General features: G+C 34.2%; 1 protein-coding gene across 1 annotated transcript in view; it reads right to left on the bottom strand.

Annotated features, from left to right (window-relative positions):
* Positions 1-11,274: 11,274 nt before the first annotated feature.
* The window catches only part of LOC115874312 (probable chitinase 10), a 90,180-nt gene continuing 79,895 nt past the window's right edge, over positions 11,275-21,559 (bottom strand). The window contains 9 exon segments of the mRNA XM_030889417.1: positions 11,275-12,000; positions 14,015-14,216; positions 14,275-14,583; positions 15,660-15,946; positions 20,113-20,269; positions 20,323-20,540; positions 20,594-20,620; positions 20,623-20,789; positions 20,850-21,088. Of these exon segments, the coding sequence (XP_030745277.1) occupies positions 11,786-12,000; positions 14,015-14,216; positions 14,275-14,583; positions 15,660-15,946; positions 20,113-20,269; positions 20,323-20,540; positions 20,594-20,620; positions 20,623-20,789; positions 20,850-21,088 (1,821 nt within the window). The 3' untranslated portion in view covers positions 11,275-11,785.

Below are 21,559 nucleotides of genomic sequence, written 5' to 3'. Positions count from 1 at the left end.
GAAGGTGAGGTTGACTTTTGGGTAAGCTAGGCTATATGTATCGCTTCAATGCCCCTTGCACCCCGAAGCCAAAAATGCCATAATTATACAGGGTGCTCCATTTAAAAAAAATCATCCCGATCCACTCACACTTTTTTGAACCACTGTGTAGAAATTAAAATATTTTTTATGAAATACACCCATAGGTTGGCACTTATAAAAAAATCCTAAGTTTTTTATCATAGGAGCTACAGATTCCCGACGCACTGTTGCCGGGCCCGTAGGAAGAACTTTGCACCGTGACAACCCCTATTTGCGGCAACGTTTTGATAGACACCCTTATAACATCATGCACAGAATAAAATAGCTTTAATTTGATATTAAATGATCAAAATTTTTTATAAGCGTCGTCTTCGTCTTCAGCGTCGTCTTCGTCAAAATCAGTTATTACTATGAATTAAACATAGTTGCGGCCAAGGTTATTAAAAGATAGGTTGTCTCGTAACTCAATCCGCCATTATCGGAAACGTCATCTACTACCCGTATAACCAAACAGTATAGAACCTCTATCGAGACTATATTAAAATCTTTAGTCGTGTTTGAATACAGTCTAGCCTGTACTGAATAAAGTTGGCCTGTATTGATACTTTACCGCCACTATACATTCTGGATTTAGATTGAATAGAGTTAATTTGTCGATTCGTTATCGTACCGATATACATGCTGACGGCGTCCTTTACACAATATGTATTAAAATCTATATCCTATAGAAAGTTTTTCTTGTTATCTGAATTAGAAAAGTTTTGTTTAAGTAAATTCTTAAACATATCCTTTGTAGTATTAATATTCCAAATATTAATATAAATATTCTAAAGGCATAAAATACTACAAACGATATGTTTAAGTATTTACTTAAACATAACTTTTCTCATTCATGTAACACTTTTAAAAACCAAAGAAAAAATTTCTAGATATATTTTAATACATATTTTGTAAAGGACGCCTACCAAACCTATAGGTAAGTTAAGATTTATATTGGGGCGATTTAAGTAAAATTACTGAAAATTTGATTACTCTTTTATTATATTTTTACTTAGAAATTCGTGTACACTACTGTTTTCATCAGTTTTAAAACTTTCATCAAGTCTTGTAACTTCATCAAGGGTGTTCATGGGAAAATTTCATCTTGCTACTTGTTACCAATGTGACCATGTGACCATCAGTACCGTTATTATAATTACCCCGCGGAAGTCTTCTATTGATAAGATATATTAGGTACGACCTGCCCTTCAATAACTCAACTTGTGGAAAATAAACAGATTTCAAATTTTAGATCTTTCTTCCATTATATTATAGTAGAATGTTGAAGAAACACGGAGACGCACATTTGTATCTGGCATATTAAAATGATTATAACCCCAGAAATGATTCACCAGCGGAATATCATTATAAATTCAAATTCAAATTCAAATTTCTTTATTAGACCCCATTAAGTTTTACAGAATAATATTAGTATTAATAAATGTGTGTCTAAAGGGATCGCACCGCGATTAAAAAACCGATACAATGGCACAAAGTGGTGCGACCCCAAATACAAAATAGAAATAAATTAAATTACAAAAATAAACAGAATTAAAAAAATTAAAATTATATAAAAAAAGTGAAAATATAATTTTATCAGGGATGAGGGGAGATAAGCAGAGAGGCATAATGAAACAGTGTAAAAACCGGAACAGCAACCAATGACGGGCATATCAGAAGAACAAGATCTCACAAATCAGTCGAAGAAATTATAATATTTACGAATTTAGTAAATGATTTTTAATTTGTTTTTTATAATCTGTGAAGGATTGAAATTTAAAGTTATTAGAAATATTATTCCACAAATGTGGCGCTATGAAACTGAAAGATTTTTGGAAGTTAGCTGTTCGGTGTTGAGGAATTTTAAAATAATGCACTTGTCTAGTCGAATGATCATGGTCAATGTAGTGAAACAATGAGAACAAATAGGGAGGCTGCTCTGTAGTTAAAATTCGATAAATGAATGTCATTAAATGAAATTGTCGTCTGTTAGTCATGGATAAAATAGATAAATTTTTAAGATGTGGCGTTATATTACCTCTAAAAGGAATTGGGGTGCAAAGGGTATTGAAGCGATACATATAGCCTCTTACCCAAAAGTCAACCTCACCTTCACGTGGTGCACCCTGTTTACACAAACGAGGCTCTGACGTCCGAGTATAGGCGGTATAACCTTATACAACCCTCAGACCTACCATCTTCTGGGGAAAAGGAGTAATAAAATACACCTAGCCGGCCAAGAACGTAGCACAAGGGAACTATCGTCGCAGTCCTGACTGTGCCATAGCCATCCCGTGCTACAGTTGCAGCCAAAACTGTGCGGCAGCGTAACCGCCACAGTTAAACCTTTTCACGCAGCTTACACACAGCAATGATGGAACATTCGAGTGGGACAAAATTATCGTCCGGAGGTAAAATACCCCTCAATCGGATCTCCGGGGGGGGTGCCTACTCGAGCGTATCATCGGAGAAACAAAAAACATCAATGTTTCACGTTCGGGGCGTGGAACGTCCGCACTCTACTGGACAAGATAAATTCAAATCGATCAGAGAGAAGAACAGCACTGGTCTCACAGGAACTCCACCGATTAAATATAGATGTTGCCGCTCTAAGCGAAACACGCTTTGCAGATGAAGGTAGTCTCACTGAGGAACATTACACCTTCTTTTGGAAAGGTCATCCCGCAACACACAGGAGAATTCATGGTGTAGGCATTGCGATCAAAAACGAAATCGCCACCAAGTTAACAGAAGTACCTATTGGTGTCTCCGAACGTCTTATGACCCTAAGGTACCCCATATCAGACAAAACTTACGTCAACATCATTAGTGCCTACGCTCCCACCCTTGACGCTAAAATTGAAGATAAGGATAAATTTTACCAAGCTTTACAAAATGCCCTTCAACGAATTCCAAAGCACGAACGAATCATCTTGCTAGGTGACTTTAATGCCCGTGTAGGCAAACAACAGGAAATATGGCCTGACGTATTGGGAAAACATGGAATGGGAAACGCAAATAGCAATGGTGAACGCTTATTAACAACATGCGCAGAGTATAATCTTTGCATCACCAATACGTGGTTCATGTTGAAGGACAAGTTTAAAGGTACCTGGAAACATCCTAGATCAGGCCACTGGCATCAATTGGACCACATAATCGTTCGAAGGACGCATCTAAAAGATGTTAGGCTCACAAAAGCTAGAGTAGATGCCGAATGCGGCACTGACCACCGACTTTTAATTTCAAAAATGAAAATCCAGTTAAAACCCAAACATCCACGCTGTAAAAAGCAAAACAACATGACCAGATTGAACGTACGGGGTCTAGAAAACAACAATACCGCCGACGCCCTCCGGGAAGCCATCAAAGAATCACTTCCACCGATAACTTCAATCTCAGTATTGGAAGCTGAACAAGGCTGGACACAATTAAGGGATGCGATTCATATAACCAGCGAAGCAGTACTGGGAAAGTCGAACAAAAAGAAACAACCAGACTGGTTTGACGAAAATCAACCGCATATACAGGCTTTGTTGGAACAAAAGCATAGAGCATATCAAGCCGTCACTGCAAATCCACATAATCCAAGACTGGTAGACAACTTTAAAGCAGCCAACAACACGCTTCGAAGAGAACTGCGCCAAGTAAAGGATAACTGGTGGTTAAAAAGCGAATCAGATTCAAGAGTACGCCACGCATCACGATTATCGTAAATTCTTCGAGGCTGTAAAAGAAGTATACGGCCCAACTAAGAAGGTAAGCTGCCCAATCATGGCTCAAAATGGCGAACTTCTAAAAGAGGAAGAACAAATTAGAAATCGCTGGAAAGAACATTACAGCCATATCCTTAACCAAGAAAACAACCCCAATATGGAAGCATTAAACACAATACCTCAGTATAACAGCCTCGATGTATTAGACATCCCAATAACAGAACAAGAAATAAAGACCTCCATAAAACAGCTTTAAAACAACAAATCAGCTGGCTGTGACGATATTCCGGCGGAAATCTATAAGTGTGCAAGTAAAGAACTTATTGGTCATCTTAAGGCTCTCTTTGATGTCGTATGGGAAAGCGGAGAGGTACCTCAGGATTTTCGCAATGCGAATATAGTGAATATATTTAAGAACAAAGGAAGTGCATCAGACTGCGGAAATTACCGGGGAATTTCGCTATTGGCTATCGGCGGAAAAATTCTTGCAAAAATAATGTCAAACCGCCTGCACCCATATATAGAAAAAATCCTTCCAGAATCGCAAAGGGGTTTTCGTACCAACCGCGGCACCGTCGATTCCATATTTTCCATCCGTCAACTACAGGAAAAAGTAAAAGAGCAGGAGTCTAAACTTTATGTTGCATTCATCGATCTAACAAAAGCCTTCGACTCTGTGAACAGAGATGCGCTTTGGGCAATTATGGAAAAGTTCGGAGTACCCAACAAATTTCTTACAGTGTGTAAAAGCCTCCAAAACAACAAGTCAAGAGTGTCACATCATGGATCACTGAGAGACCCATTCCTAACAAATACAGGAGTTAGGCAGGGATGTGTCTTAGCGCCTCTCCTATTCAACATATTCATGGCAGCGCTCTCCATTATAGTGGACAGCAAACTGCAGGAGAGAGGATTGGGCATTAGATACTGATATGACGGCGGTCTGTTCAACATAAAAAGACTCAGGGCAAAAACACGTACAAAATTTATCACAGAACTTCAATACGCTGACGACTGCACTCTAGTTGCAAACACGGTACAACAATTACAAGAAATGTTGAACACATATACCTGGGCATACGAGGCTTTGAGCCTTAAGCTAAACATCGACAAAACTAAAATCATGTGCACTCACCCGGAAGATCACAACAATGCTATAAAAATCGGAGAAGAACTATTGGAATATGTGGCGGAATTCAATTACCTTGGCAGTTTGATTTCGGAAAAGGCCAATATTGACTCTGAAATTCAGCACAGGATTAGTAGCGCCTCAAGGGCATTCTGGAAATTAAAAGCAGGGTTTTCTACAATCATGACTTGAGTACAAAAACAAAACTTGCAGTATACCGAGCAATTATAATCCCCACCATGATATATGGGAGCGAAACCTGGGTGCCTTACCGCCGACACATGAACGCATTGAACAAGTTGCAACAGAGACACCTTAGACAACTCTTAAGAGTCCGGTGGTTCCATCATGTCTCAAACGTATCGGTCCTTGAAAAATCTAACTGCGAGAGTATTGAAGTCATGGTCACAAAATCCCGCTTAAGATGGGCTGGTCACGTATGCAGAATGCAAGAAAACCGCATACCAAAATCTCTGCTTTACGGTGAGCTTGTGGACGGTAAGAGGAGGCCGGGTGGACAACTGAAAAGATACAAGGACATTTTCCACGAAAATTTAAAGGGAATTAACATGCAGAATGAGTGGGAAAAAGCAGCTCACAATAGAACTCAATGGAGAAGGGTTGTAAACTCAGTTAACAGCGGCAACCAAAAAGTAGAGAGGCAACAAAGCAATGAGATTTTTGAATGTCCGGAGTGCGGTAGGCAGATAACATCACGTATCGGGCTTTTCAGTCACAGAAAAGCTCATGAAAGAAAACGCCTTGCGTGACCATTTTCCTTATGTGTGTCGAATACTCGTCAGCGAGTAACGGCTGTATATGTATGTAAAAGGAATGTTAAAAGAAAACCGTAGACACGAATTTTGAAGTATTTGGATTTTTCTAGAGAATCTAGCGTTTATGGATGTACCATAAACAACATCGCCATAATCAAATAAAGATAAAATAAGTGTGTCACATAATTGATACTTAGTCTTTGATGGTCTATATTTCCTAAGAGACGAAAAATTCTTCAACCGTATATAAGCAGCCTTTAATTTAGTAGTTATATGTGCCTGAAATGAAAGCGTCGAATCAAAATAAACTCCAAGATTTTTAGTCTCTGTAACAATGGGTATCGCAGCATTATCTATATGGATATTCATGTTACCAGCCGTCTTTGTAATTTTGTTTATATCACTACCAAATACTATAACACAAAATTTACCGGCATTTAGTTTCAAATTATGATCTAGAGCATATTTATTAATTCTATTAAGATCGTCGTTAAAATTTAACTGAAATTGTGCCAAATTATTAGTATCTATTCTGCAATAAATTTGAGAATCGTCCGCATATTGCTGCAATTTAGAAAACTGTAATTCCTTATCCATATCAGCTACATATAACGAAAATAAAAGTGGCCCCAGAATAGATCCTTGAGGAACCCCAGAAATCATAGGAATATAACTAGATTTTTGTTTTAAACTTCCCCGTTTCATGACAACACAATGTGATCTATCTTTTAAAAGGGTTTTTATCAATTCTAAAGAGCCGTTTGAAAATCCAAAATACTGTAATTTTGCTAGGAGCAATGAATGGTCTAGAGTATCAAATGCTTTACTAAAGTCTAGTAAGCTAAGACACGTCATATTTTTATTTTCTTGATTTGTTCTAATATCATTAACCAGCTTTAGTAAACAAGTGGTAGTGCTGTAGTTCTTACGAAAACCAGATTGGCATTCAGGTATTAGTTTATTTGAATTATTATGTCTTACACAAAATTTTTTACCCGTTCTATTGCTCTGCTGACCGCCCGAGTCCATGATGCTAGCCATCCCCAGACAAATAAACCCTCCAAAAGAAAATGCCTCCCCTCTTATATCCGCTCATACCCTTCAAATTACAAAACAAAAAACTATCAAATAAAAAAATGCTTTTGGGAATAAACATTATTCAATTAACACTCTTAAAATTAAAATTGTAGTTCCCCATTATTCTTAAATAAAAGGAATTTAATATGAGAACAAATGCATAATACTTTCAACCTAACACCAATATAGCACATGAATTCCAAAAATATAACAATATTAAAATATATATTTGATAGTTAACTCTAAACTAAATAATTATAGCAGTAATTAATTATATTGAGAAATTATAATAACAAAAATAAATTTAATTTCCAGGATGATCTTCAATGTAAAGAAATCAAAATATACTAGACAGTTCCAAAATAACAATATAGAGATAAACAATATTTACACATTATTCATATACTTAATAAAAAATTACAGGCTATAAATTCCGTATTAAAAAAGTAAACAAATTCGAAATAAAATCAGATTATTGCGGGACAATACCTAAATTCCCTTTTCCATGGTATTTGCCAAGATTAAGAATAAAAAAGTATTTGCTATCTCAAAAATAAATACATTATTCCTTTTTTTTGTCAAAAACCAAACATTTAAACAAAAAATATTAGAGAGATACCGCGTTGTCGCTGTTAAATATTTACAGCTATTTTCTTCTTTGTTGAAGCATCCCAAGCGAAAACTTTACCATTTTCAGTCCATGCCATGTGTTTTCCGAATTTCTCCTTGGTTTTCATTAATAAACTGTATCGGGCTCGAGTTAAATCTTCAAATATCGAAATAGGGGTATGCTTCAGTTCTTTTTTCGCCTGGTAAATCTTATTACGTGTCATATTGCTTACAAAGTTTACAATAATCGGCGTCGGTCCATTTCGTTCATCATTTTTTGATTTTAATCGAAAAGCATAGTCAATGTCTTTTAAAGACACTTGTATATTCAATTTTTCTGAAAGAATATCAGTCAGGATGGCTGGTAGGTCTTCATCTTTAGTTCTTTTAATTCCATATATTCGTAGAGAGTTCGCCTTTGATCTTTGTTCCAAATTTTCGACAGGATGCTGCAGTTCGGAAATTTCTTTTTTATTGCTATCAATTTTTGTTTTAATGTTCTTTAGTATCTCACAGACCTGGGTTATTTTAACATCAATTTGCTTGATTTTATCACTTAATTCTTCTTTTAGTTGATTGATAAAAGTAGCACATACCTTATTGATCAGTTTTTCCAGATCGTCCTCAGTTTTTCGTGAGTTACTTGTACTTCTGGTGCTGGGAGCAGGAACAGGAGATGTTTCATTCCGTCCCATGTTGCTGAACTTCTCTAATATGGTATACACAGTTTTGATTGGTCAATTTTTAATTAGCCAATAAATATTATAACTCGTTGGTTTTTAAATCTAAAAACTCATTACCGGAGTCTTTTAGGTTTTATTTTTTACTATAAACCACTTGTTTCACAGTTTTCCTTTTACTGAAAGTAACTAAATTTTAGAAAATATGGGGAGCGTGCTAAAAGACACGTCTACTCGCTCAGATACATCGACGATTATAGATATATAAAATACATGAAATTGTAAAGGATCAGCATATATTTACTATTTATAACTATACAAATTTTTATAGAGTTAATAAAGGATAAGTAAAGTTTTCGTAAAAGTGGATATTGTCACCGAAAAACTGTATAGAATCTGTATTTATGCGTTATCGATACTGTATAGATTCTTTATTTGCGTTATAAATATCATTCATCTATTCTCTATAGGAAAACATATACAGGCAGTGCTTTATGGTTGCTATAAAGATTAAATATAGAACATGTCTGTAAAGGAAATATTTGAGTATTCTTTAAATATGCTTTATATATGAAGTCTTTATCGCGACATCTTTATAGCAAAGAAACTAATCTATACAGGCTTGAGTTTACTATATCGCGTGGTTATACGGGTACGTTACAGATATGATAAAAACTGTCTAAAGTCCGCCAGTGCATTTCCAAATCGATATTCATTGTGTATGGCGTCCATACTTTTCAGTTGTTTGATGTTTGTTTTCTTTATTACATTGCCCATTTATTTTTTTTTTCTTCGTTGCGTTTATTTTTTATTCCTTTATCTATGATTTTATACGTTCTCTAGCATATCTGTGACGTAGTTGCCGCTTCGCTCCTATTGGTCCAAAAGTTAGGAGGCAGCCTGTTTAATATAGTAATCTTGAGTTGCGGCAACTTTTTGAAAGGCACCTTGTTAAAAGTGTATTCTCCTATTCCTAATAGAATTTGTTCTAGTATAAATAGCATTATTTTAGAATCAAATATACTGAATATCTCATAACTGATTTTATTTATATACAGAGTCTTAAATAAGTGCAAATATTTCTAAACACACACGTGGCATTCATAAAGATCTCATTACATATTTTCTCTTCACCGTTTTTCAAATAAGTCCAAAAAACCGGATTATTTACTTTGAAAATGGTTTTTTGCTTATATTTTGAGAACCGCTGGATTTTCTCAGGGTTTTCTCTCTTGTAAATTTAACTTACTAACAGCACATTCTTAAGATATTATGATTTTTAACTAAAAAATAAAAAAAAATATCAAATTTTCAAAAAAAAAATGCTAAAGAAACTCATAAATGTGTTTCTTGGATCGAAATATAGCATCTCTAAAAATATTTGTTACTTTTTCAAGACACACCCTGTATATCGTTTTATTTTCACGAGTTTTATTTGTGCGTGTTTGATAAAAATTATAAAAATTTCAGGCTTTTTTCCTTTGGAAAAAAATGATATACGTCTCAAAAGTGGCTCACCCCTATAACTTTTTTATTTTTTCAGATAAAAAAACGAGATTTGGTGTGTTAGTATATGACATAAATTAGGATTGATTGGTGTATTCAATTGTTTTTGGTCACTTCCCGTTTCACCGGAAATGACTACAACTTTGGATTTTTAAATGGCACCCTCGGTATTTTTTTACCTTATTTGATAGAAAATGACATTCTGAATAGAATGACATATGATATGTCAACTTTTGACATTCTTGCTTAATAAAAAATTGTATTTTAAAATTCAATGTAGAGTGCCATGGATATGGTAAAAACACTAATTCTTCATCAAGGAGCCTTTGAAAAATAGATTTGATCATCTAATGTTTTAGTAACTTGTCCTGGCCAGTTAGAGAATGGTCAAATTTTTAGGGTTGGGAGTATATTTGCAACAACAAAACGCCTGTCTGCGACAATTCTAAGCTATAAAATATAGGAAAAATTATTCAATATTCTTGGGCATATTATCTATATAGAAGAAAACTCCGCGATGGGCAATCAGTGGGTGGAATGGAAAATGAAGAAACAACCGAGGAAACAATGGAATAGTTGATGGGACATTTGTGGTTTAGAATGCAATCAGGTGTAAATTTTTTCAATATTACAGGCGTAACAATATTGTTGTCAGCTATAACCATTGCCTGGAAACTTATATGGTGAAGTTTTGATAAAATAATTTAGTACTCACTAAAAACACGGTATGTTGCTAGTGGTCGGAAAAATAATTTTTAGAGGTTCCTAGTTTATTTGGTTGCCTGTGATATGCATATACAGGCTGTTTCCTAATTAATCTAAAAAATAAAAAATCGTTAGAAAACGGCTTAAGGCTGGCTCTTAATAAGTATATTTATTTTTTTCTCGGCAACCGTTTGATGAACAAGAAAAACTCAAAAGATCAATTTTGTTGAAAAAGGATGGCCAGTCAAGAAAAAAATATATTTTCTTTAAAAAAGCGGTAGTGTACCATTTATTTCAAGCAAAATATCGATTTTTTTAAAATTTTTAACACCTTGTAGTACTTTAGACCTAATGGTTATATAAAAATTGCTTTAAGAACATATGAGGAATCACATCACAATTTTTTCGACTAATTAGAAAACACCCTGTATATTGTCAACTTGACAACGATTGTTGATAAATCAAAAAATACCTTTTCTGTGAAAGAAGCCCGTTTTTCGCAGGAAAAATTTTGGTTTTTATTGAATTTGGGCCTGCGCCTGCAAATACCGGTACGTTTTTTAATATTCTATCTATCTAAATTTTAAATATCATAGTCAGAAATAGTTTTATTATTTATTAACTGTAAAAATGGTATACTTATAAGTTTTATAAAATATTGTGATTTACTTTCTACCTTGTAGTCAAAATTTATATTTAATAAACTGTAAAATATATATATGTTTTATTAAAGTTACTCTGATATACTAATATATCAGTGTAACTTTAAAATCCTTTGAAATCAAATATAAACATAAAAAATATTTACAGCAGAAAAGGCGAAGGCGCTGGGTTAAACGTAGTCTCTACTAAGAATACGGAGGGACGCTTTGATCCAAAATTTTACTATTAAGTTTCATATCTATCTTAATAGAAGATTATTTTCTTTTATCTATGGCTATAACCTAAGATGTCGATTGACGAATATGAAGTAAACTTACATATATTTTTATTATTTATTAAACTTAAATATTTACAAACTATATTCGCTTAATTATAACAGTAATACACAAAATAGTAAGATAAAAATATAAAAATATGTTTATTTTTCATTTAATAAATTTTATGTAAACTACAAATCCATTTTACATGTTTTTTATCTATATAAATATTTTCAAATCAGATTAGACTAAAATACTTATGACAAAAAATAGATATAAAGAACTTTAATATATTTTTATGGCAGTGAAAATTTCTCTAATTTTTGGAATATTAAAATTATACTGTAAATTCCTTTTCATTCCTAAAATTATCACACAGATCATAGTTGCAATCGATAATATGGTTAGACATTCACATAATATCAGGTATTTCATTTTTTATACACCATGAATGATTTTAATTACAGAGAAACACTAAGCGGATACCGCTAATTATTTATAACGATCATATCAATTTGTAATTTTTTCTATGTACAATAAATTAACTAAACCAAGTTACAATTTTACATTTATTTTTAACAATTAAGAAAGCGCAACATATGGTTATCTATCGGCTCGGTGGTGGGGCAGGGGTAAACTGTTGACAGCTTTCGACATTTTCTGGCCAATCGCATACGTTTTGGTTGGGGTTGAAGACTAGATTGGCCGGACATGGCATGTGATGTTTTCGTTCGCCTTCACACATGTAATACATTTTGCAATCCGCCTTGTCAGGGTGGTAGCTGATGTGACCGTCTTCTTCGTCGCATGTTATTTCGGTCGCTGTAAGAAAAATTTCCAGAATTATTCCACAAAGTATCATTACTAGTTAATCACTTATTTTAATTTAAAATCAAAAATAAGCTTAATAGGGTCTGATAACGGTTATTATTTTTTGTTCTAGTATTCTTGATAACAATATCTAGATAAATTATAGTTAAGTACATGTTAAACAATCGTAATATAAAATATCAGTTTTCTATGGTGTTATCTAGGCCATAAATATTTACTATGTTTGTAATGAATATTTTAAATCTACCATATGATCGAAAAAAACAGGGTCAAAAACGACTGGGAATGACAATCGATGATTATTTTGGGGAGGCTAATCCCTCGTCGTTATTTGCTAAAAACTGACATAAAACTTGTGAAAACTTAACAATAATTTTAGAAAGATGGAAAGAAAAAAAGGATAGAACGTTTTCAGACTCACAAATTTATTTGCTAAAAATTATTTTTCTCGAATATTAAACTATACAATTGAGATGTCGGGGGTTCTTGGCTTAACCACCCGGTCCAAGAGGAGACAACCTCACCAAAAACCTAAATCCTACGGCGGCGGGACCAGGTCAAAGAAATGCGTGGCTATGCGTGGCGTTTACAAGACTAGTTTCTACTGGTCAAAATCTTGGTGCACCAGGGAATACCTATTGTATTATTGCCTCCCTTACCTCTACATGCAGGGCTGTATAGAAGTGGACCGACTAACCCTTGCGGTAAATTTAAAGGGAAACACTGTAACAATAATACTGAGAACTTTAACAGTGCAAAGTTCCAAGGGACTAACCCCAAAGGGAACTACAGGAGAGGCAGCTGCAGTTGCACGAGACCAGCCTCCACAAGTGCTATACAAGCTACCACCTTTTCTAGTAAGGGTCGGAAGCCTCTCTCTATAGTAGCTATCTATCTCGTAGCTGTCAACAAGCTACGCAAGCTACCGTTTCCCCTAAAAGCGGGCTAAACGACCCGCTTAGAGTAGATCTCAACGGAGAAGGAGCACGGAGATCCCTCCGACTGCTCCACGAATTATTTGCTCCAAAGGAAACAAAAGCGAAAACACTCCTCGAAAAGGGGCAGAGTAGAGAAACCAAGAAGCAGCTTGGTGCATCTCCTCAAGCAAGAGGGGGAGCAAGAAACTCTAACCTGTGCTCCAGTTAGGATAGAAAAAGCCAGGATGAAAATCCGCCCAACACCTGGAGGCAATCAGGGACGTATCACCAGTTTGCCAGAACTCCAATGTAAAAACATCAAGTTGGCGAGTCATCAACTCGAGAAAGGAGGGCCATGGTTAGGTTCTCACAATAGGAATTGACATCAAATCCAAGGAGGCTATAGAAAAAGAGATATCCTCTATTATAGATTCGGGACAACACTGGTATCAGGTCTAAGAAGAGACCAAGTTAAAGAGGTGGAGAAAATGGAGACAGATTCACCAGCTTCCACCTCACGGGTACCTCAGCCGGAGACAAGCTCCTCGACTCTGAAGGACACGGTGAGCCAAACCCCAACCGTGGAAGGCTGTATACCCTCGTAAGACGTAAATGTCCACTCCTCGGAGAAAGAATATCTGTTATCACAGAAGGATGAAAAATATCTTGTGCCCCTACAAGAGAAAAATACCCATGTGTGATTAGTTTAACTCAAGAAAGTGGGACATAATAATAGATCTTTAAGATCGCGGCGGTGATTAACCCCGCTCCCACTCACTCTACATTCTACATTTTACAAAAAATAAAGAAGAGTAAGTAAATGAAGTGTAGAGCTTGACTTCGCCAAAATTATAATCGATTGTCATTCCCTAGCCATCTTTGATGCCGTTTTTTTTTTCGTGATCGTATTATATTAACTTTTAATATTGTATTGCAAACAGCGAGGTAAAATATAATAATATATATTTGCTAATAAGAGTAATAATAGAGTATGTCACATAAGTGCTTTCCATAATAAAACGGCCGGAGAAAAAAGGTCAGAAAAAATGATCTCCTAAAATCTAGTGGTAAACGTAATATTTACTTACGATCTTTGGTGGTGTACTGTCCTGAACCGACATTAGTCTCATAAGGGCCCTCAAACTCTAACTTTACTTTATAGCCCTCTAATTCTTGTCTCATCGCATTAATGAGTGGATATTTTCCACTACCACAGGAACCTTTGAAGTCATCCATATCAACTGACCAAATCATTATGCCTCCAAATCCTTCTTCCTTCAGCCAGGCCATCTAAAGTAGAATAATCTGGATAGAATTGTTTTCTCTCAAATAATATTAAGAACTTTACCTTAGTTTTCAAACTTCTTTCGTCATCAAAACCAACCCACTGATTCTCTTTGTAAGCGAAGGGTACTTGTTGTTCGTTATCCCAAACCAGGGTCACGTTATCGCCTTGCAGGAAATCACAGATTTCATAGAAACTCATGAAACCTGCTTCGGAAGTATATTTGCCTGGTTTGCCTCCACCGCTTGCAGGTGCACCGATATCGTACTGGGTTTCGTTAACCAACTCGAAACTACGACCATATGTTGGCATACCAATCATCAATTTTTCTTTAGGTGCTCCTTGTTTGACCCATTCTCTAGCAGAATAATCCTAAACATAGAATAATATTTAATAATATTTTATTAATATCGTGAGTCGGGGGAAGAATACATTCTTATTAAACATTAGCTCTATTAGCTAGAAAATATTTTCGTCATGAAGATATTTAATTATTACCAATTATTGAAGTGACTCATATCAATGGCGTAAGACCTTCCACAAAAACACGAACCAAAAGTGATTATTTTCACGAGTATTTATTGAGTTACCAAAACAAATTTGACATTAAAGCCAATAAAATTACTATAAGTCTTTCTTCAAAATATCGATATTAAGAGGCGATTAATTAAAGCAATCCTTGGAAATCCTACAAACTAAATATTTATCATTTTTTCTCAGAGAATTTTGGTTTAAAAAACGTAGTAATTATTTTTTACGCAAAGAACATAATATATTCATTTTAAAGAAAATCGAAAAGTGCTGTTATTTAATGTAAATAATGCTGTTAAGAATGTATGCTGAATACATTCTAATTTGAACAATATTGGACAAGCCGATTTTATGTAATTCAAGAAAAACTACATATATTTTTAAATTAAAACTAGGCAAATGCTAGAGTACCTAAGTTGTTATCCTAAAATTTTGCGAATGTCAAACTGAATTTTCTAAACGTTAGGCTTTTGCGTCATTCGATGAGTTATCACTCAAGGAAGGGGGCACGATAGATCTTTAAGTTCGCAGTAATTAACCCCCCCTCCCTCTCACTCATTCTACATCTACATTTACCTCATTCGAGTCAGTTTTAAATAAAAAAATACAGTTCGGGGATACTAAGCTTTGGTACTATAGTTTGGTACGTAGTAGTATAGAGAACACAACAATCTGTTCAGTTTTAGTTTAAAAATAGAGGCAGTTTTTCTTAAGTTATTCAAAATCGGCTTGTCCAAAATTGTTCAAATTGGTTTTATGTATATTCAGCATAGGCAGACCTTAAAAAACTGTTTTCGACTTAGCTGTAAACTTAATAGGAAAGCCAATATTTGGACAGTTAAAAATTTGAAATGAAATTTCCTATGTATCCAACAACAATGCACCACCCGGTATACTTGAAAAATTTTAGTACTTACAACTGTCAATTTCTTTTGATAACCTGTAGCACTTTCCAAAGGAAACAGAGGACTGTTGTGGCCTACAGTCCTTTCCCACTGACCATGAAAATCATATGTCATTACGTTGATGAAATCTAAATATTTGGCTATTTCTGGAACATCGTATCCGGCAGCTATAGCTTCGAAAGATGCGGGAACAGCGGCTGTAAGAAGTAATCGGGGCTGTCCACTTGTTTTAGTTTCCCCTTCGAATGCTACTCTTAGCTCTTTCAGTAGGGAAACGTATGCTATTTTGTCATCGACACCTGTCGAAACACGGCTTATAATTTATCAAATAAATAAACAAACCGACATTAAATTCTGGACAACAACACAGGGTGCGCACCTCATCAGCCTCGGTTAATTATACAAATACGGAAAGATGTCGAAACAAAATATTTTATGGGTATACGTGTATGTATATATGTGGGAAGACAATGTGCGTAATTTAAAATTATGTTGAAATGTACAGGGTGTGTCAGAACCGAGGTCAGAACTAAGATCCATACCAGAGTTATATATTTTCTTATGGAACACCCGGTATTTTATTTAATTTTTGGATTCTAGGACATAAAATAAATCATTTATTATAAGGGTTTAATATGTTTAAAAGGTTTGGTTTTTGAGATATTTAATAATATTTAAATATGCATGCTATAATAAAAAGATTTTTTAACACCCTGTACATTACTTTTCAGAATTCATTCTTGTACTGACTTTTAAGCCAGAGCAATAGACTTTACTAAAAAAATTGATTGCTTCTTTAAATTTATACAGGGGTATCAAAAATTCCTGCTCTATTTTAAATATTTATTTTACATAAAAACTTCGTTATTTCAAATTCACAACACTCTGTATTTCTTAAAATAAGTCAAAGCAGATTTAAATGTTCTTTCAAACTCTATTAGGGTTTTCTATACCTATCCGGCTCAGATTTTGAATAAAAAGCGATTTTTCAATAAAATAACAATCAAGATGGCTGGTGTCGCCATGGCAATTTTCTAGTGACAGTGACAGTTAGTAGCTTTTAACACAAACGAAAATATTAGAATTTTTTTAAACGCCTATATCTCAAATCTATGGATTGGAACTGGGACCCTCGATTTCCGAAAGGATTCTTGAAAAATAAAATATATCGTGGTAAGTACAATAATGCCGAAGACTTGGAGAATCAGGCAAGCGAGGCGAGCATTTAGATATTTGCGAACCCATCCGTAACCACCGTAATAACAAGGCCCGACAGCTGTGACGTAAAAATCTCGTGACGTCACCAACTGTAGGCGTAACTCTATTTAGCAGCGTTGATAATTACCCGATAAAAGTTCAAATTGTGGATTTTTTTTTCACTCAGTAGATATATTTCGAAGTTTTAAAATGCGATGAAAATAATAAATTTATAACTTTTATCTGTATTCAATATTAAAGATATTAACTTAGCTGGGAGTCAGTACAATATTTGTGTTCGACATTTATATGAAGGCGAAAAGAAACTTAGGATTCAGTCATCAATGTCCTTAAAATCTACTTGTTTTGGTTCTATAAAAATCGATACTTTTTATGATTTTATGATGACAATACCTTGTCTAAAGAAATACCACGCGATACAAGTACCATCGAATCAGAATGGTTTAACATCGACATGACTATTTCTAAACAAGATATCGAAAGTGTGAAAGAAGAAAGGCCTGTTATTGCTTATTTAGAAGGATATTGCTGTTATATTGTCTTAAAGGAAATTAAATGCGATACATGTAAGAATAATTTAACATTCTCAGACAACAGTGATATTAAACAAAATACACGTATAAAAAACCTTACTAAAGGCAGTCTTGGGTTTCCAAAAGATGAAATAACTAATATAGTTTTATTTGAACATATGATTTTTAACAAAGTTTTGCAAAGCCATGAGGAGTTTCTCAAAATTCACAATAAAAATATATTTTTATCAAAAATATCTTTGTATTAGATTAAAAATAATAACACCATTATTAAAGTTTCCGCAATGTACTATTTATAATGCCAAGTTATCGTAAAAAATGTCATAAATTCTATTAGAAATACACGTCTGAAAAACTACTGTTGTAAAAAAAAATGATAGACTTGGAAAAGGAAATAAAAGAAACTTAGACACACTTACAGCATAAATAAATACAATGACGATGGATAATGTGAGATATCAAGATGTATTTTAAATTTTATGTTTAATTATTATTTATTAAAAATTCGGTGCAATTAAAGTTTATATCCATTATATACGTATAAAGTGTATCAAATGCAATCAAAGTTTAGGCCTCCAGTTGATGACGTCACGAATAAGATGTGCGGCCTTGTTATTACGGTGGTTACGACCCATCCCGTTTAATCAACGTTTTGAGAAGAATCAGGACAATTTGCCAACAATGTTTACAACAGTTTGCACCAAAACCCGGAGCATATTGAACATGTCATTTAATATCTGATATATTTTTGTTTTAGTTTATACGACTAATATTTTAAGAAAGTATTTGAAAATATTCAAATAAGTTTCAGTGGTAACAGTATAATAGTAAAATATTTTAAGTGTATAATAAAATTTTAATATGTGTACGAATTATAAATATCTCAGTAAAATACCATTTTGATTTCTTTTGTTATATATCTAATAAACAAATTATCTTTTGAAGAATATTTCACTCATCTACAAAAAATCTCATATGTAGGGGGGAATTTTCGGCGACACTTGCCCGCTAAAATAGAAAATTACCCGGCGAAAATTTCCCGCAAAATGTCTAAGTGACAATAACACATTTGTCACTTAGACGTAAATTATTTTTAATAGGTATTCTAAAAATGTCTCGATTTGGAAACAATTCTTTAAGTGCAATTAAAGAAAAAGTTGCCAAAAGTAAGCCGAAAAACACTATAATTAATCACCAGTATGTATGGAAACAGTTTATGGACTTTATAAAAGATAGAATCTAAATTTTGGATGCGAACATCTCAATCTCGGCACTGGCCAATATTTTGACCGATTGGGCATTTAATATGAAAAGAAAAATCGGCCAAGACTATAAGGATTTTACATTAAAACTATTTGGAATGTAACAGCCAAGCTATTAATGGCAATACCATAAAGAATATAATATTAAATTTAATCCTTTTAAGCTTGATTTTCATGCATCCGTTATCCGACGATACGATGATACGATATTAATTTTATTGGTTGAATTTAAAGGCAGCATCTTCGAACTACAACTGGTATTCGCCAAGGAGACAGTCTCATCCCTATGTTATTCAACACAATCATGGATCAAGTAATAAAAACCGTCAAGAATACTGGATTAGGATATCGAATGGGAATGCATAAAGTAAACATATTATGCTATGCCGATGACGCAGTACTTATTGCAGAGTCAGAGGACGACCTCCAAAGAATACTACAAGCTTTTAACAGACAGGCAGAAAAACTTAACATGCAATTTCCACAAATAAGACCAAATGCATGACCATTACAAAGGAGCCTCTACGGTGCAAATTGGTAATAAAAAACAAAACTATTGATCAGATAATGTCATTCGAATACCTCGGATGCAAAATTACAAGCTCAGGATTCCTGGAAGAAGAAGTAAGGAAACAAGCCAATAAAGCTGCCGCAATATCAGGACATCTTAAATATCCCATATGGAAAAACAAACATTTGAGTACAGAATGTAAGTCAAGAATATACAAAACCTGCATACGACCAGTGATGACATATGGTGCGGAAACCAGAGCTGAAACATCAGTAACAAAGAGAATCCTACGAACTACTGAAATGAAGACCTTAAGAATGATAACTGGATACACATTGAGGGACAGACAGAGAAATGTAGACATAAGAGAAAAGTGCCAAACAAACGACGTTGTCAGATGGATAAGGCAGAGAAGAAGAGAAAGGAACCAGCATGGCAGAAGACCTACGTACCCCATGGCAGAAGACCTACTTTACGACCACCTAAACGGTGTCCCCAAATGTAAAATTTTAAAAATACCTTTTAGCTCAGAAACTATAGGGCTCTGAAAATTTTGTTTACAGTATATTCCGTTTTACAAAAAAGTAGGACAAGTTAAAAAAAAAACACATCTTCTTATCTTCACTAATGATGGAACGACAATATGATTTCAACAAAAATTGACATCTTTATACGTTCGTTATAAGACACCGCCAAGAACAAAAGAAAATGAAAAACGCTCTTTATCGCGTTTTATCAATTAGAGGATATATGTCAAAAGAACAAAATAGTCTAAAGAATAATATTCCTTAAGACGCGCACTCCGCCAAAAACTCAAATTCGTCAAAATTGGAAAATAATTAAAAAAATATAGGCTCATCAGACTGGCTTTATTTGTTTTGTCCAAAATTGATTGTCAAAGATTGTAGATATATTTTGCTATTTTATTGCATTATATTTACCTCTAGGATATTCCCAGTCTACATCCAATCCATTAAATTTATACTCTCTAAGAAAATCTATAGCATCGTAGACAAACTGATTCATTCTGAATACGTTTCCAGTTAATTCCTTAAACGGTGTAGAACCAAACGCCCAGCCTCCGATAGCTAGAAGAACCTAAAAATATCATAAATTATATTTCAGAAAATTATTGACTAAAATTGATTTACTTTCAAGTCCGGATTCTTTTCTCTTAATGCTATAACTCTATCATACATTTCTGGATCTTTGTCGCTGGCTTCTGTAAGCTTGTGTTCCTCCAAAGTAGCAAAAGCATAGATAATGTGAGTACACAAAGCTGGATTAATATCTTCTGGTAAGAATTTTCCTGCTCCTGGACGCTTTTGAGACCAACTGGTTATGTAGCAAAAGACTTGGGGTTTGCGAACTATACAGAAATATTTTATGACTGTATAAAATAACTTATTTGATAAAAAGTACCTTTTTTGTTGATGACCTTATTCGATTTTTAGTTGACGGTTTTCTAGCTCGTTTAAGTACTTCTGAAGCAGATATTTTAATAGGTTTTGGTTTCTCCTCTTCTTCTTCCTCTTCCTCATCTTCACTAGGTCCGGCAATGGCAGCCCAATCTACATCTTTGGCATCTTTACCTCTAGTTATACCACGTAATTCTTCTCTAAATAAATAAAAGAGATCAAAGGTACTAAATATGCCTGAATCAAGAACGCAATTTTACCTCATAGCACCTATTAGTGGATATTTTACATCTCCTCCACATACCGTACCAGTAAAATCGTCCATGTCAATTGTCCATACCATAGCACCACCATATCCGTTTTCTTTAATCCATTTCATTTTGTGTCTGATTGATTTCTCGTCATCGAAACCGACCCACTGATCACCATCGACCAGGTATGGAACTTTCATCTCTTCGTTCCAATAATAAGTGGCACCGTTTCTCAACATTTCACAAATCTAGTAAAGTAAAAAAAAATAGATGAATCGCCGCCGTTACATTAACATTATATTTTAAAATTGAATAGGCTTGAGCTAAAATTGTTTTGGCTTGAGCTAGAATAAGCTTTTAAGCTTCAAGCAATATTGTTACTTTGTTTATTAAAATATTTATGGTTCTGCACTATAAAAGTAGTTTTTTTTTCAAAAGATTTTACTTTCGTATATATGCATCTCTTTGTGCACAAAGAAACCTGGGAAAAAACCTGCAGGTTTTGGATTCGTATCATCGCACATGGTTTGGATATGCCTATATTATTTGTTTCAGCTTTGTTGGGATTTGGATTTGTTGACAGATGTACAAAGTTTGTTTATTAGTATGGTTTAATAAGATATTAAGTCCATTATAAAAATGTCTATACCTATGTGGCGGATTCATCTCTCCAAAATCCTATTTGGGTATTTCGCCCCTAAACTGCAAGAAAATCTACA

The sequence above is a fragment of the Sitophilus oryzae genome, unplaced genomic scaffold (assembly GCF_002938485.1).
Source record: "Sitophilus oryzae breed Bouriz unplaced genomic scaffold, Soryzae_2.0 scaffold_1274_pilon_pilon, whole genome shotgun sequence".
Taxonomy (NCBI): domain Eukaryota; kingdom Metazoa; phylum Arthropoda; class Insecta; order Coleoptera; family Curculionidae; genus Sitophilus; species Sitophilus oryzae.
Note: the sequence above shows the minus strand (reverse complement) of the source record. Positions and strands in the feature narration are given on the sequence as shown.